Source organism: Benincasa hispida, chromosome 4 (assembly GCF_009727055.1).
Source record: "Benincasa hispida cultivar B227 chromosome 4, ASM972705v1, whole genome shotgun sequence".
In the NCBI taxonomy this organism is placed as follows: domain Eukaryota; kingdom Viridiplantae; phylum Streptophyta; class Magnoliopsida; order Cucurbitales; family Cucurbitaceae; genus Benincasa; species Benincasa hispida.
In genome coordinates this window covers 5,551,258-5,568,571 of record NC_052352.1, presented here as the reverse complement: position 1 = coordinate 5,568,571, position 17,314 = coordinate 5,551,258, and the positions used below count along the sequence as shown (strand labels likewise).

The following is a 17,314-nucleotide window of genomic DNA, read 5'->3' as shown; positions in this document are numbered from 1 at the left end:
AAAATTTTACATTGTGTTATATCTGCTAATAATTTCGGACTTATTGTTACATTTACAACTATCCTATGCAATAATAATAATAATAATAATTTTAGTATAACAAATGTGGAATGATGTTTTGTGACGTCAAATAGGGATATTTTATTGATATTTGACTAAACTTTAGGGGTGAAATTTGAACTTTCGGAACTATAAAGGTCGGGTTGAAATTAAAGACACATAGGACTGAACTCAAAGCCAAGCTTGAATTATAAGAACCAAATTGGTAATTTCACTTTAATATTGCCTTGACCATTTTTTTCGGGAGATAAATATTAACTTGAAATTTTCTTGCTGGGATTTGGCTATGTACAGCTGTAAAATCTGAGGTGATTTTTTGTTTTCACCATTGTCTCCTTATGTTTCTTATCTGTTTTGTTTTTGCTAAAAATAAAATTATTCACTACAAAATTCCAGCTAAATATTTGAAAATTACGAAAACAAAAATTATAATTTTGGATATGCAAAATTATAATTTATCATCCATTACTCTACGTTATTTCATCTTTGATTCATCATCTATTCATCATTAAAGACTTTTTTAGTTAAACTATTTATAGTAAAAAGAAATATTAATGTCTTACCATTAATCTTGAATAGGTCAAAACTAATTCATAGTAAAAAATGATACCAAACAAAACAAAATTAAATAAAAGTTAAAAATCACTTTTAGTCCCTAAACTTTCGTAAAAACAACAATTTAATCTCAGAAATTTAGTTTGTAACGATTTAATTCCTATACTTTCAATTTTGTAACAATTTAGTCTCTGGAGTTTACTACATATAATTTAGTCTTTATACTTTAAAATATATAACAATTGAGTCCCTATTATAAAAATTAGTGTTAAGATTTAATAAGGTTTCTTGCATAAATAAATTGATAAACTAATTAGAGACTCAATATTTTATAAATACAAAGTCTACATCATAAAATAATACAAATTGACATGAAATTTTAATAATTTTTTTTACATTAGGGACTAAATTATTATAAGTTTGAAAGTATAAAGCCTAAATTACTATATAATAAAATTCAGAAACTAAATTGTTGCAAAATTGAAATAAGGGCTAAATCGATCAAAGTTCAAGAACTAAATTGTTAAAATTTAGAGACCAAAAATATTTTTTAATCAAATGTTCTTAAAAATTTGTCCATCCAAATGCAATCAAAATCACACTTGATTTAGACTAATTTGATTGAGTCAATTTCAACACACACATTCACTAGGAGAGAAATTTGAATCTCTAACTAGGATAATATTTTTTTTTTCTTTAACGATTATTGATGAGAGAATTTATTGGACATTAATTATAATTTAACTTTAACTTTGACATTATAGAGATTAGGGGTTGTTGTTGGATAATTAGTTTCACAGCTTTAATATCTTCTCCCAAGAGTTGTGGTACTTTTTGTAGTTAGCTTTTCGCCTTATAATAGTAATAACAACAAATTTATATTGATTCAACGTGAAGTCTTTTTGCAAATTAATTAAAAGAAGTAGGAGTAATAAATTAAATAAAGATACATTATAAAGGAAAAAAACTTAGGTGCAGCAAGAGCATCTAATGAAATTTAGTCACGTGACACAATTTAAAAAAAAAATAATTTTGTGTGAATAAAAGAAAAGGAATACGAGACTGCATCTAATCATTTCCCATCACAAAATGAGAGAGAATATGTGCGCATGAGAGATTTAGATTTTATTTGATTTTATTAAGTCTACGTGTAATATATCATTTATTAAATTAATTTTTCTTCAGAGAAATGAGAGAAGCTTATCGAGAATACCCCGAATCAATATAAATTATATACTATAATTGTTTAAAACTATCTATCTTTGAAGTTCTTTTTTATAGTACGTTAGAGTTATATATAAACGAAGTTTAAAATGTTTGATTAAAAGTGTAGAGATTTCAATTTTATGAAAATGTCGATGTCGATGAATATTAAATTTTTTTTAAAAGTATATTTAAGAATAAATAAATTTTTGTCATTTCCAATTAGTTAAAATATTTATTATTTATATTATATTTATAATAGCGACATTTTAGTGCTTATTTCATATTTTTATAAATTTGGTATGATATAATAGAAATATCATTGTTAAACCCATTAAAAAGTGAAGGTATTGATGGAAATGTCGACAGCTCCACAGAAATTTAGTACCATAATATTAATAATTCAAATATTTTTGTTGTATTCTTTTAAACGGGAAATTAATGTTCAGAATCTTGGGACTCTGAATCTTTTATTTATTTATTTATCTATCTATTCCCCATTCTTCATTGCGAATCTTTAGGGTAAAAATGCCAAGGATCTATATAATTATTTTTAGGGAAAAATAGTTTTTTAGTCTCTAAATTTTGGATTAATTTTTATTTGATCCCTAAGTTTTTAAATATTACACATTCGATTCTTAAGTTTTAAGTTTTGTTTCAATTAATTACCTAGGTTTCACAATGTTATAATTTTACCCTTAAGATTTAAGTTTTGTTTCAATTTAGTCTTTAGTTTTCAAGATTTTATATTTTTTGCTTCATTTTTTTTATTAAATACTCATTTTCAATCAGTGACGTCAATTTTTATTAATTAATAAAAAAATAATTATAAAGTGAAATTTTGAATTTAATTTTAAAAGTGATAAAAAAAATAGTGAAACTTAATTAATTATAATTCTTTTAATAATTTTTAATTTATTTTAAATAATTTTTACCACAAAAATAGCCATTTGTAAGTTAAAAGAAAGTTGAAAGAAATAAAGAAAGTTTGGGACATGGATTGTGAAAGTCAATGGACCATATAGAATGGGTAAAAAAGAGAAGTGATAAGTGGAGGTTTCCTTGTCATTATCATGAGGTGGGTGTGAGATGAGTGTAGGTGGCGGGGAGCAGGTACCAAAATTGTTATTTTTAAAAATCTAGAGGCTAAATTAGATATTTTAAAAGTTTATAAACTAACATGATATTTCTTTATGAATGAAGTTACATATTGAAACCCTAAACTTTCGAGTTTGTATTAAATAGATTTCCTAAACTTTTAATTTTATATCTATTGAATTCTTAAAATAAACTTTTAATTTTTTTGCTCAATAAGCTTTTGAGCTTCAACGAAGATAATGAAAGGTAGGTCTTTGAAGCAAAGAGATATTCATGGTAATGTAACTAAGAGAGCACCAAATAAAGGTCATATCCTGAAGAATTATAATCATGAAGATATCCCAAAGCTTATCTAATTTTGATCACATAACAATGATAAACATAAACAAAAAAGGGTAAAGTTGTTCGAGTAACAATTATTTTGAAATTTAAGGTTCTTTACCTGACCATGGAGAAAAATACTTGATTTTTGCAACAGTAGGAAGAAAAGTAACAAAAATATTCAACTGGATCTTTGTTTGTCATTCATTTCTATAAAGATCTCGCCCAATCGAGGCTCATCCCCTCATGTAAAGAAAGCACGTAGCCATCCTTGATTCAAGCCAAGTTCTTCGAAGTTTTGAGCATTTCAGATGGTGCTAAGGTGAAGCGAGACCATGGAAAACAGAGCTAGACTAGAGTCAAGACCCAAACAATTTCATCCAAACTTTTTATGGTGGAACCTTCCAAGGTTAAAATTATTTAAGTTCAAAGCAAAACATACCTTCCTACATAGTAGACTCTTAGTCTCAACTCTTCATAATCCACATCCTTCTCCTTGACTTAACGAACATCCTGTTATGTATTTAGAAAAATATGGTCAAAATGAAGCCTTCTTGTAGCATTCATTTAGGAACTGGAACAAAGACAGAACTCTTGAATGATAGTGTGAACAAATAAGTTTCATGACTACATAATGCAGATTTACTCAAATCTAAGACTCGAGAGAACGGATTGGATCGCATAAGCAAGAATGGGGAACTTAGAAATAAGCTCCGTTTTCTACTACACAGCGTATGCACCCTTTAAGTAGGATATGGTGATATGCGGTCATTTTGCTTATGTGTGAGAGCACGTGAGCGGGAATATAGAGGCTTAGAAATAGGCTTCTCGACACTATCGCATATACATCGCTTGCGTCTATGTCAAGTGTGTATAGCATGATGGCATAGCTTGCATTGGCTGGGGTTATCCTTGCGATCAAGCTTAGTGTTGCAACCTTGTATTGTTGCAACCTTGTACTTCGTTTTGGGAGCACACATATTCTTATCACCAAACTTCATAATATAGCATGAAATCCTTCATTATAGTATCATTCTAGGTGTGATGCGTTGTTTTCTTTGAGTTTACATAATTTTCCAAGAATGACACTAGATGGGTAATGATTAGATAAAATAGACATAAAGATTTAAAAGGATGATAGGCATTTCGGATACTCTATTGAGGAGGTAATAGCACCCAAACATAACTAAAATGATATTGAAGTATAAAATGTAAGAAACTATAAGATGAACTAAGTCATATGAGGTACTTGGATCCTCCCTCTCTTGAAATAGATCACTCAAGCTCAAATCTAACTAAATAATCACCAACCTTTATTCTTTCTACACACCCTATATATAGAAAACTCTTCTAACAAACTTAGCTAATTACTAACGTACCCTTATACTCCAATAGCATTTCCAAGGGCACTCCTGTTAGAAAACAAATGGACAAAGAAACAAAAACTTTACCTTTTCGCTTAGATGGAAGGACTCCACAGGTTTGCAGCAAACAAGAGCACGGCGACAAAGAATGGGGGTTGGGTTGCTAGTGAGTTTTCAGTGACATTGCATAACTTCAAGTGTGCTAAATTGGCTCTCCGATGTCCACTATACCTCAGCATGACAGGTTTCCAGCAACCACTGCTCAGCGGTTCCATCTGGTAAAACACAAACCACTTCAGTTTTAAACTTATGGGTGATTAAATAATACAAGTATGATGGGGGGAGAAAAAGCAAAGCTCAATAATGCTACACTTTTAGCACAATTGTATTTCAAAGTCTAAATGGAATTAAGTGAAGTATAAAAAATAGTAATCATCATACACTAAACAAAACACCCTATTAAACTTTCTATTCCATAATTCATGAGAACTAGAGACCCAGACGACATAGTTAGTGATACCGAGGGAATTTAACAACAAAGGAGGCAAAACTTGTAAATACCTGCAATTATACAGATGAAGTTTGAAAACATTGAGAGTTGAAGCTATTATAGAAAACTTCCCATCAGTGCCAGAAACTATAAATATAAATTTTGAAATGCAGTTATACAGTAGTGGTAGAGATGTCTATTAAGTTTTAAATAATGAAATTCTAAAAGTCATGGGAACTAAACTAGAACTAAAATCAAAACATGGGGCCAACATATACAATTTAACCATAAAATTAATATAAGGTCAGTTTTCTAGCTAAATGATAGGCCCCGATCACTAAGGTATATGTGAGAAAACGGGTGAGGAAGAGAGGTGAGCTGGCTTAGGGAATATGTAAGTTATTAGGTGCGGGCCCGGAAGAATATTGTTAGTTAGGGTTAGAAGAGTGAAGGTGAGAGGGGTATATATATATGAGCATGTAATAGGAGTAAAGGCATTGAAAAATTGGTAAATGTAATCGTCAGGCATTGGAGAGGTAGGGAACTCTAGAATCTCCCTTGTTCTGTTGATAAATAAAATTGAAAGGTTGAGACCTATCACTAACCTTTCCTTTAATTCCTTCAACTCCACTTGCAAATCCACCGACTTGGTGCCCAATTTCATGGATGATCTCCTTGCGTGTTTTAGGTGGTATTATGGCCATTTTGGAGAATCACCAGTAATTACCACACGAACATTCACCATTCTTAAAATGGTGAAACCTCTTTCTATCCCTCACTATTATCTCCCTCTTCGCCACTTTAGACATGAACTTGAATGCATTATGGCAATCCCCACAGATCCTGAGGTTCTTGAAAACCCTGACTGTTGCACCTGGAGGAAGCTTCATTATCCCAAACCCAACAGCGAGCTTCTCACTGTGAGTAGACAAGGCATGTTCTTTTTGTTCATATTCCATATCATGCAACACAAATTTAGTGTCTGGGATATATCCTAATATCTTCATTTCAGGGCCCAGATGCTCCAAGTAACGATAGACAGATAGCACCTCAGGGTGCACATCATCATCGACCATGAACACATGAACCTTGTTCTCAACCTCAATCCAACTACAAGCAGGCTCCTTCTTGACCGCTTGGTCCCTCATCAATTTCCGCACCTTAGCAACATCGTTCCAACGACCTACATCAGCATACATGTTCGACAAAAGTACATAGGTTCCATCGTGTTGCGGCATTAGCTCAAAAAGTTGTTCAGCAGCTTCTATTCCTAAATCCATGTTCCCATGAATCCGGCAACCGGCAAGAAGAGCCTCCCAAACTGGTGCACCCGGCTTAGAAGGCATGGTGTCGATGACATTCTTTGCATATGAGAACATCCCAGCTCGGCAAAACAAATCAACCATTCGAGCATAATGATCTTCACCAGGGGTGATACCATAAATTTCCAACATTGAATTAAAATAATGGCGTCCCTCCTCAACCAACCCTGCATGGCTACATGCAGTGAGAACGGTAAGAAATGTTATTCTATCAGGGAATACACCCTTTTCCAACATTTGATCAAAAAGTTCAATTGCTTTTACACCATGCCCATGCTGTCCCAGTGCCGCAATCATTGCATTCCATGAAACCAAGTCTACAGAAGGCATAGTGACGAACACAGATTCTGCAGCCTCAACCACTCCACATCTTGCATACATTGAGATCATTGCATTGCCAACAGAAAGGCTCGACTCGTAGCCCAGGTGAACAAGTTGGGCATGGAGCTGGCGACCATTCTCCAATGCTCCAAGCACAGAACAAGCTGTAAGTGCTCCTGCAAATGCATAATCACAAGGTTCAAAACCATCCAACCTCATTTGCTTGAACAATTTCAAACCCTCATCTCCAAATCCATTTTGTGCCAATCCTGAAATCATCACAGTCAATGTAAGAAGGTTTTTATCTGGCATTTCTTCGAAGAAAGACTTTGCTTCCACCATACGCCCTGCATTCACATACCCTGATAAGATTGCATTCCAAGTAATAATATTTCTAACTGGCATCTCATAGAAAATCTTCCGTGCCTCATCAACTTTATCATTTTTACAATATAAAGTGATCAGTGCATTATTGACAGACAGCCAAAAATAATGATTTGGGTTCAGCTCATTCTTTAGAATGTAAGCATGCACCTGTTTCCCCATTTCAAAGAATCCACCATTGGCACAAGCACTGATTATGGTTGTATAGGTGACATCGTCGTATTGAATTCCAAGAAAACGCATTTTCCTAGACATTATTAATGCTTCATGAAAACAACCATAGTGCACATACCCAGATATCATGGCATTCCATGATGGCCCATGCTTTCCAGCCATTGCATCAAAAACTTCACGCCCCCCATTCAGATCATCATTCCTCACATACCCAGTAATCATCGTCGTCCATGTCAACTCATCCCTCTTGGGCATTTCGTCAAACAATTTCCTAGCTGAAACCATTGCTGAAGATGATATCGGTAATGGTGATGCACACTTGACATAAACAGACAGAAGAGCGTTCAACACTGAAGAAGAAACACACCCCATTCCAGTTTTCACCACTGCACAATGTAGCTGACCACACTGCTGTTCATTGTCAACAACAAGCACTAAAGCACTGAGAACGCTTGTAAATGTAAAGTCATCAGGCTGGAAGTCATCTCGTCTCATAGCACGAAACAGCTCAAGAGCAGAATAACCATCACCGTTGTGCGAATAAGCAGTGATCATTGCATTGTAGAAAACAGTATCCCTCATACGCAATGGAGTTCCATTAAATATTTCTCGACCCAGTTCCAGATTGCCCAAAGCAGAATAAGCCGTAATCAACGTAGTCCTTGCTATAGCATCTGGGTTGGGAATTTCGTCGAACAGTTGGCGTGCATACACAACATTCGACGATTTACAGTACATTTCCAGTAAACGATTAAGGAAATGCCCACGAGGCTTGAATCCGGAAGCAATCATATGGGCATGGACTGCCCGAGCAAGTGAGAATGAAGCCGGATCCTGTGGGGAACAGAGTTGCAATTTTGCAGCATACCGGTTTGCCACCAGGCGGATGTCCAAGGCATTTCTCATGAAGTTCGATGAGAATTAGAAGCATTGTTTCGAATTAAACAGAAATCTTCAAAGTATTCATGGATATGCGATGAATCATGGAGAAGCAAGATGGAAGCTGGAAATATTGAACGTTCTTAACAAGCCGGGTTCTCTGTAATTGCCGTATATCATGTCACAGTGATAACTCTGAAACACCATTTTCCAGTAACTTCTCTTTGAAACGAACGAAAGAACAAAAAAACAAAAAACTTGAACACTTATGTTTCGAAAAGAAATCGCACACAAACAAGAAGTTTGCAGCTCTCAGGCCCCGGATTTTAATTTTGAGCAAATAAGATTTTTTTTTTTTTTTTAAATCATACTAAAATTTCCATTTTTCCATTTTTTTAAAATTTTATTATAGTGATTACGGCTGGAGAATTAAGTCTTTGATAGCAAATTTATAATTTAAAATTCAATCTAAACTTTTAAAAAAATATATTTGGTATTATGTTTATAAACTATTAAGACTAATTTTCAAATATAGACTAATACTAATTAATTTATGAACTTTTATTAATTAAAAATTTTATATAACTTTTATCTTATAATATCAATATTCTTATAAGAATAATTGAGTTTATAATATGAAATAATATAATTATTAATATTTTTATCTTTTTAAATATAATTGTACATTTTAAATTTTAAAATTCAAAATTCAAATATATTGAAAACATAAAAATGTTGTATTAAATGAATATGAAAATATAAAACGAATCTAAATTGTCTAACACGCTCTAAATTTCCTTTGAATGTCAACAATTAATTTCTAATTTCTCTTCATTCTCTCAGACCGTTTCTTCAAGAGAATTAAAACCTCAATAATAATTTAGTTTAAACCAAAAAATTATAAATAAGAACAAGATTCGATTTACTTTTTAGAAGAAAAGAAATATATAAAAAAAATAATAAAAGAATTTGTTGTCAAAGATAATTACTTTTGTATTATAGTAATAACACTAAAGCATGAATATTAACTAGTTCAGTTTGATCTTTTGTTTTTTATTTTTAAAAATTAAGCCTAAAAAAGTGACGTCTATATACTCCTCTATCGTCTAGATAGAACCTTCAAATCTCGATACATAGAAAAGATTGAAACAGAGTTAAAGGAGATGTGAGAGTTTAACAATGGCGAAACAGAGACGGTCAGAACTATTGATTCTGAAGCTCCAAAGTTGAACGAAATCCCCACTTCTCAAACCATTTTCTTCCACAAAACAATTCCAATTGTTCATCAAACAGTAATCCTTACCACTCCCAATCTTCCATTTCTTCAACCACATGGAGCTTTCTCTGAGAAAATCATCCACAATCCCCACTTCCATTCCCTTCTTCTTCTTCTCATTCTTCCCCTTTTCTTCATCCAAAATCTTTTTCTCTTCTTCCCTCACAAATTCCCTTCTCACCTTCTTCGCCGGAAGACTCAATCTCCCATTGTTTCTGTTCACATCACTCTCTTCAAGTTTCTTTTGAATCACCAATTCGATTTCGATTCCGCCATTTCCCACAATCCGATCTCTCATCGCCGCCGGCATCTCCGGCGGACTCTTCCCTAACTCCATTTCCTTTCCTCTCGACTTCCTCCTCTGTTTCTTCGTCGGAGATTTCTTCCTCTGCTTCGGCGTCGAAGATTTCTTCCTCTGCTTCGACGTCGAAGATTTCTTCCTCTTCCTTTTGTAGTAGCCACCGTTCGCGTTGGCCATCGCGATCATAATCGTGGCCACCTCCATCATGGAAATGGAGGCTCCGTCATCGTCAGGCTTGGATTCGACGCTGCTGGATCTCTTCCTCCGAGGAATGTTGACTCCATTGATTTCCCCTAGCCGAAGGCCTTCTTCAATCATCCCCATTACCATTATTTGAAGTTGAAATTTCCGGAGAAATTAAATCAAGAAATGGAGTCGGTGTCATCTGTTTTTATAACAGAGTATTAATGAAAAATTATGAAACAGAGTATCATACTAAGATTCTCTTATTTCTTTTCAGAAAATAATTTTCCATTTATTTCCAATATATGATATACTGTGTAAATATTTTTAGAATTATTCTATTTATAAAAAATTTCTAATAAATAAAAAAAAATATGAATATCTCATATACACATTCTCTCTCCTTTTATAATTTATGTTTATTTAATTTATTACTCCCACTTCCTTTAATTGATTTGCAAAAATTTTTCATGTTGAAATATAAAATCAATGTAAATTATTATTATTTTAGGCGAAAGCTAACTACAAGAAGTAAAAATCCACAAAACCACCAACTCTCTAGGTCAATATTATGATTTTATATACCATAATTATTTAAAACTATTTGTTGAAGTTTTTTTTTAGTATGTTAAAGTTATATATTAAACAAAATTTAAATTGGTCAACAAAAAAAAAAAAAAAAAAAAAGGTGATTTATAGAATTTGCCATAAATACTCTGTTTTTCTCAAACGAAACAGAGCCATGGACTCCAAAATTCCATTTCAATATCTTATCATCCTAAGATTCTCTTATTTCTCTAATTTTTTTTTTTAATTGTTTTGTGATCTGCAATTTAAATCCAAATTTTCTCCATCTGAATATATCAAATATATCACAGCTGGACTCAATAAAATCAAATAAAATCATAATATCTCACACACAATCTCCTTTTACATACATACACATTATAATGAAGTTAACATCCATGATAAAAGTTAAATGGTTACAAATTTTAAAATATAAGAACTAAATTGTTACATAATAAATGGAGAGTACAAAGACTATCTTGTTAAATTTATAAAAATTTAAAGACTAAATGTGAATTTTAATAAAAAATTATGTATTAGTAAAAACTATTAATAACTAAATAATTAGAAGTGAAAATAAACCTATCCATAATATGTATTGGTGATTAATAACAAAATAATTAGATGAAATTGCAGAATAAAACAATGAAAGATCAAAATAAAATAAAAACATATTAGAGACTATAAAGGAACAAAACGAACATCATATTTTGCTGAGTTCACTGATTTTTTATATAATAATTAGTATTTTATCCTCTCTGAACTATGCCCGAAGTGATAAATTAATGTCATATTTAATTAGAATATTCAATAACACTCACATGTGTCGGGTTTAACCAAGGGGAAAAGTTAGAAATGGGGAAGAAGGATAATTTTTGATAACTTCACTGTATTTCTTCAATATCAGTACCAATTATTTTCAATGTCGGTTGAAAACCGACATTGTACACCATTTTCAATGTCAATTTAAAATAGACATTGTACACCATCTTCAATGTCAGTTTTTACTAAATTTTTTCAATAATTGTCCGATTTTCTAATATCCCATTTTGTAAATTGTCTAATGCATTTTGTCGGTTAAAGAGTTAAAAACGACATTAAATGTCTCGTTTTAGGTTAGGAAATGTCTATCATCGTATTTTATTAAAAAATATATATAAAAAATAGTTTATTGTAATTCGTGTCTGTTATATTATACATATCTACCGTTCTGCATGGCAAGTCAACAATATTTCTCTTCCACCCATAACCCAAACCTAAAAATATAACAAAACACAATAATACACATAAAACTAAATATAAAATTACCTAAAATACAATAACAAACTTCCATAAAACTGTAATAAAACACACTTCTATAATAATTTTATCCACAAACAATAATTAGTACTTCTAATCCATTCTATAAGTACTTAAAAATATGAATAAACACACTAAACAACATTTGTATATCGATAACACACTTCCATAGAACAGTAATTAAAACTATCATATCCAACACTTATATGGAACCATCGGCCTCTCTAGAACTACAATTAGAAATACCAAACACTTCTATAATATTAATAATCATTTCTCACTTCACAAATATCAATTAGTACTTCCATGAATACTTACACCAAATACCCATAAAAGAAAATTATACACAAATCTTCCAATAAAAGATCATGGTTAGATAATAATTTGTCTATCTACAAACAATGATTAGTATTTCAAAGTCATTCTAAACTGGCATATTTTACTCAAAACTTGTCAAGATTCATTATAAGCTAGCATTTATATTTTGTTAAGACAAAAAAAAAAAAAAAAAAAAAAAAAAAAAAAAACAAGTGCATCCTTATACAAATCGGTCAACAAAACTTGCCCATTGTGTTCAAATTACATCAACCTCTCAAAACTACAAAACTCGTCAAGATTCATTCTATGCATTTTTTGTATTGAACTACAAAAAGAAAAAAAAAAGATAAACACAACCTAAGTTTACATCATTTATTAAATTATAACTAGTATATAAAAATAAATAATTTATGTTCGAGGCTAATAATGGGAGTACTAGGATTATGTACTATTTCGTGTATGTACTTTTGCACATAGTACCTACATCCTATAGAATCTAATTAACGGAGGCATTGCATGTGAAGAAGTTTAAAACAATTATTTTTATGTTTGAACAAACACAATTTGTTAAAATATGAATGCAAATTTACCTTTATAGGTTTTCATTTTGGAAAAAACCGATAGTGCTGGAGATTGTGCTTGGCTTGCCATGTTTTCAGTCTACTAAATAGTTTGAAAACATTAGCCAAACATAAATACTTGAATTAAGAGCTAAGAAAGTTCAGTTACACTTACGTATTTATAACTCCATGAAATTCCTCTTGAACCTTACTTCGAATAGAATCCAAAACATAAACATAGTTTTCTTGAAGATTGCTTACAATCAATATCCAATGATAACTATAATAAGCAACAATTTTGAAATATTAGTATGTGTATACTGCAAATTAAAAATAACTAAAGAAACTGTCATTTACTTACCCTATGCTATATGGAATAAGAACTAATTGGTCCAAAGTAGCCAATTATAGTTGGTTGGCTAAATTTCTAGATTGAAGATCTAGAGACTTTACATATGGTGATCTTTTTGCTTGGTCAGTTATAAAAAACTTCTTGGTAATATCATTGTCATCCCAAAGATACCTAAACAAAGCAAAAGTTATTATTTAAACATGACAAAAAAAATATACATGAAGATTGTGAATCAAGATGAGTAATACTTGCGCAATATATGTCAATATACACATATAACCAATTTCAACCATACTACAATAATGGATTAGATCATCACGGTCTAAATAAACAAATTTTTCCTTTCCAAATATGTGCTCGTTCAAATTGATACGAATCATGTCTACATCGTTCATGTTCTTTATGGCATGTCCATTCAAGAGCTTGATGGTACCATTGGTGTTCGTATATTTGGAGAAGTACCCAACACTCTTAATTGTTGAATGCTCCTACCATAATCAAAGTTACAAATTCAAAGTACAAAAAATAATAAATAACCAAACTCATAGAGTGAAAAAGAGGCATATTTTTTTCTTGTCAACCATAATTACAAGTTCACGAGACCATGTTATGAAGTTGCCTATCGTTTGATTTAAAGACTCTATTTTTTCCTTCACAATAATTGGTATTAGAAAATCTTCTCCCATGACAATGTTGAAGGAACTCGACTGAGGAGAACCTTGAGCAGAAGCGGATCGACCAAATTCCATAAATTATTGAATATAAAATTTACAGTAAACATACAAATAGATATGTATTTAAATTAAATTACAGTATGCTATTAAACGAAAATGAGTTTCAAGAAACCTAACCTTTGAAGAATCTTTCTTCGTGTATTTCCCTTAAACAGTCACGAACAACTTGAAGACCTTCTTCAAGATAGATCTTGAACCAAAACCAGACACTACCACAATGCTACCTTGGTATTCTCAGAGTGAGAACCCAGGAGTGGTGAACTCTGACTATTTTGGTTTAGAGGGAAAGTTTAGGTGGAGGAGGAAGAAGATTGAGAGCTTTTTCACATGAACACTCAAAGATACAGAACCTTTATGTAAACTTTTTCTCAATCGTTCAATACCAACGTTCATTCAGTTGTAAAGAAAGAAAAACTATTTTTCTTTTATTCTACTTGCCATAAAAACATAATCACCCCACTAAAGTATGTGGAAAGAAAAGATGGGGAAGGGAGTTAACTCCCTTCCATATTAATCAAATAATAATAACATAATATAAATAAATATGATAACTAACTTATCATATTATATTTATATTAAATTATATGTTATATCAAATATAACATAAAACCTATCACATAAAACCTTCTCTATTATATGACATTTAATATAAATCTCATTTATATTAAATTTAACAACTATGAATTATATTCATAGAAATTATAGTTGAATCTCTTTCAAATATTTATTTCCCCCCATTAAGTTATAATGTATCAAATACATTATGACAATTATATCATGTATAATTGAAACAATTGAATTACATCATATATAAATAAATCCCTCCATTAATTTGAACAATTCAAATTAATCCAAAAACTGATTCTCAACTAAATCCTTTTGAGCTACCAAGGGGACCTCATGGACTTGTAGCTTGAAGCTCCAACGGTATGTCTTTCCTAGGGCCAACCTAGAAAGAAAGAAAGAGGGTCTCTTTCTTCCTTCTCCTATTCCTGTCCTTCCTGCTGCTGTTGATGGAGAAGCATTGAGTAAGGCAAGAAGTCAAGACATTGTTAGCTAAAATCTCTGCCTTGACTTGAGATCGGGGTACTATCAAGTAAGGATTGCCGAAGGAGATGGGCCGAAGACCACATGTGTAACAAGGTATGGCTCCTTTGAGTTCTTATTCGGACTCACCAATCTTCCTGCTTGCTGTTGATGGAGAAGCATTGAGTAAGGCAAGAAGTCAAGACATTGTTAGCTAAAACTCTGCCTTGATTTGAGATCGGGGTACTATCAAGTAAGGATTGCCGAAGGAGATGGCCGAAGACCACATGTGTAACAAGGTATGGCTCCTTTGAGTTCTTATTCGGACTCACCAATGCCCCGCACATTTTGCACTCTTATGAACTGGGTATTCCAGCCTTTCTTGGACAAGTAGAGCATAGCCTTGCCAAGGCTGAGGTTGAGGGTTCAAGTCCCTCCTTCCGCTCAAGGCTTCGTCGTTTAGTGGTAACGAGTAGAGTGCATAAGCCCCCTTAGAAATAGGGGCGAGCAGCAAGCAGCCCCTTGTTTGTATAGGGTTCCAAACCAATCAACCTAATAATAAGAAAGAGGCTTCCCGTTTTGTTTTAGCGCGCAGTGTACTAGTGAATAGGAAAAGCGGATTGAGATTACTAATGACGGATGGAGGTTTGAGTCTCGAGCATGTTCGGTGCCTCGCCCTTGTCTCCTTCGCCTACGATTGCTTAGAAATGGTCATCCTATCGATTCAGAGGCATAGGTAACTCCCTCTCTAGCCCCCTAACACACTCGTCGAGACGAAATCAACCTCCCACCATAGAGAAGAGATCTCGACGGGCTAAGCCTGATGCAAATAGACCGAAAAAAGAAGAGTTGGTCGATTCTTTATAGAGTACGGAGTTGCGTCAGCTGTAGATATAGACTAGGCTAAGGGACAGACTGAATCTCTTCTTCTATTCTCTTTACTTACACCTTACACTTCGCTGAGTCTAACGAGGCTCAGGTGCGGAGCCTTCCACTGTGGACCGAGACTACGCAAAGGTAGAACACCATCGAAACTTCGCTGACTTTATCATAAACCTTGAATTTCGCTACGCTCAATAAGAACCCGAATAGCGGAAATAGGTTCGTGTTCCGCTTCCAAAGTTAGTCGTTCAGATCGGAAAATAGCGTTGATTGAGATGCAGCTCTTTGATTCTCACTTGGGTCTGCAGTTCCACTCGTTGCCGAAGACCTTGAAGCTGCTCTACCTTTCGGCATTGCAAAAAACTTTTTACATAATTAATTAAACTTTTAATAACATTATTCACCCTCTGTTAACTGTCGAGCACTCCACTACAACCTGTTGGGGTTGATGCCCTAAAATCTCGTAGGGTTCTATAGTTTTTAAACCTTATATGAACAAACATTTCAGTGATTAATAAAATTTGATATTTTATTCACTCTGTCTATGAAATATATGATATTTTAGTTGCATTAACCACAAACCAATAAATTAACATCCATGGTTATCATTGTAACTCAAACATGTATGTGGAGACATACAGTGGGATCATGTTTAGTGATAATCTAAATGGTATGTAGTATATGGATAAGGCTGGGTACCTTATCCTGGTGACACTACGAGTATGGCCCACTTTGTAGTGTTACAAATGTTGTAAGTGCAATAAATGATCTAATACTGATCATTCATCTATTAGACATGCGAGCGAGGATATCCTATACAAAGAGTTTTGTATAAGACCGAACCACGAAATGTTTAATCTCATTATATAAGTCGTTCGTAATAAAGACTTTCATTTCACTAGGATGACCGTAGGTAACATGACCTTAATCCTGAGTGAGTTGTGACTTCTGCCTATGAGGGCGGTCCTTTGATTTGCATGGGTGAGAGTGGCTAGATCGACGAATCAACAAGCCTACCATTTTGAGGATTCGTCTGATTAGGGAGCTGGAAAATAAGCTACACAAGATGGAATTACACTCCTTACCCGAAGCAAGTATAATAAATTGCTCCCTTAACGGACTAATTTTGGATCTTTGAAACATGTGGCGGCCACACCCTCTCTCTGGCTCGATAGAGGTTTAGTCATAGTGGGACTATGAATCTATTATTCATTAGAGGGATCAGTGGTACTTAAGGAGTTAGATGTAACTATAGGGGCAAAACGAAAATTTGGCCCAGATGTACTTACAAGAGAATTTGTGAAGGGTCATCATAGTATAGATTGGTTATATCCAATGGACACAGAAATATATTTGTAGTGCGAAGAGTGCAGTTGTCGGTCTTTAGTGAAGTGTCCTGACAATTAACAAATGTGGATAATGTGCTTAAAGAGTTTAGTCAGTTATTCACGTACCGTTGAGCTTTAAGCTACAAGGTCCATAAGGTCCCCTTGGTAGCTCTCAATGGATTTAAGTTGAGAAATCGTTTTGTGGGTTAATTTGAAAATGTTCAAATTAATAAAATGAAACTTAATTTATATGATATAATTAAATTAAATCAATTATATATGATATAATTGTCATAATGTATATGATACATTATAGT

General features: G+C 32.8%; 2 protein-coding genes across 4 annotated transcripts; both read right to left on the bottom strand.

Annotated features, from left to right (window-relative positions):
* Positions 1-3,335: 3,335 nt before the first annotated feature.
* Positions 3,336-8,569, bottom strand: LOC120074965 (pentatricopeptide repeat-containing protein At1g25360-like). 3 transcript variants are annotated; one of them, XM_039028078.1, is made up of 4 exons: positions 5,697-8,569; positions 4,689-4,876; positions 3,680-3,750; positions 3,336-3,585 (listed from the first exon to the last, which is right to left on the bottom strand). In XM_039028078.1, the coding sequence occupies exon 1, from the start codon at positions 8,196-8,198 to the stop codon at positions 5,805-5,807; it is 2,394 nt and encodes a 797-aa protein (XP_038884006.1). In that variant the 5' UTR covers positions 8,199-8,569; the 3' UTR covers positions 3,336-3,585; positions 3,680-3,750; positions 4,689-4,876; positions 5,697-5,804. The 3 variants fall into 3 exon arrangements, with proteins under 3 accessions (XP_038884006.1, XP_038884008.1, XP_038884005.1); XM_039028080.1 differs by having other exon boundaries at positions 3,336-3,554; XM_039028077.1 differs by having other exon boundaries at positions 3,336-3,750.
* Positions 8,570-9,325: 756 nt separating this feature from the next.
* On the bottom strand, positions 9,326-10,072 carry LOC120075520 (B3 domain-containing protein At1g05920-like). Its single transcript, XM_039028991.1, has one exon. The coding sequence runs from the start codon at positions 10,070-10,072 to the stop codon at positions 9,326-9,328; it is 747 nt and encodes a 248-aa protein (XP_038884919.1).
* Positions 10,073-17,314: the final 7,242 nt, after the last annotated feature.

Bases quoted from the DNA above. Each gene is read 5' to 3' on its own strand.
- LOC120074965 (XM_039028077.1), bottom strand. From the start codon at position 8,198: ATGAGAAATGCCTTGGACATCCGCCTGGTGGCAAACCGGTATGCTGCA.
- LOC120075520 (XM_039028991.1), bottom strand. From the start codon at position 10,072: ATGGGGATGATTGAAGAAGGCCTTCGGCTAGGGGAAATCAATGGAGTC.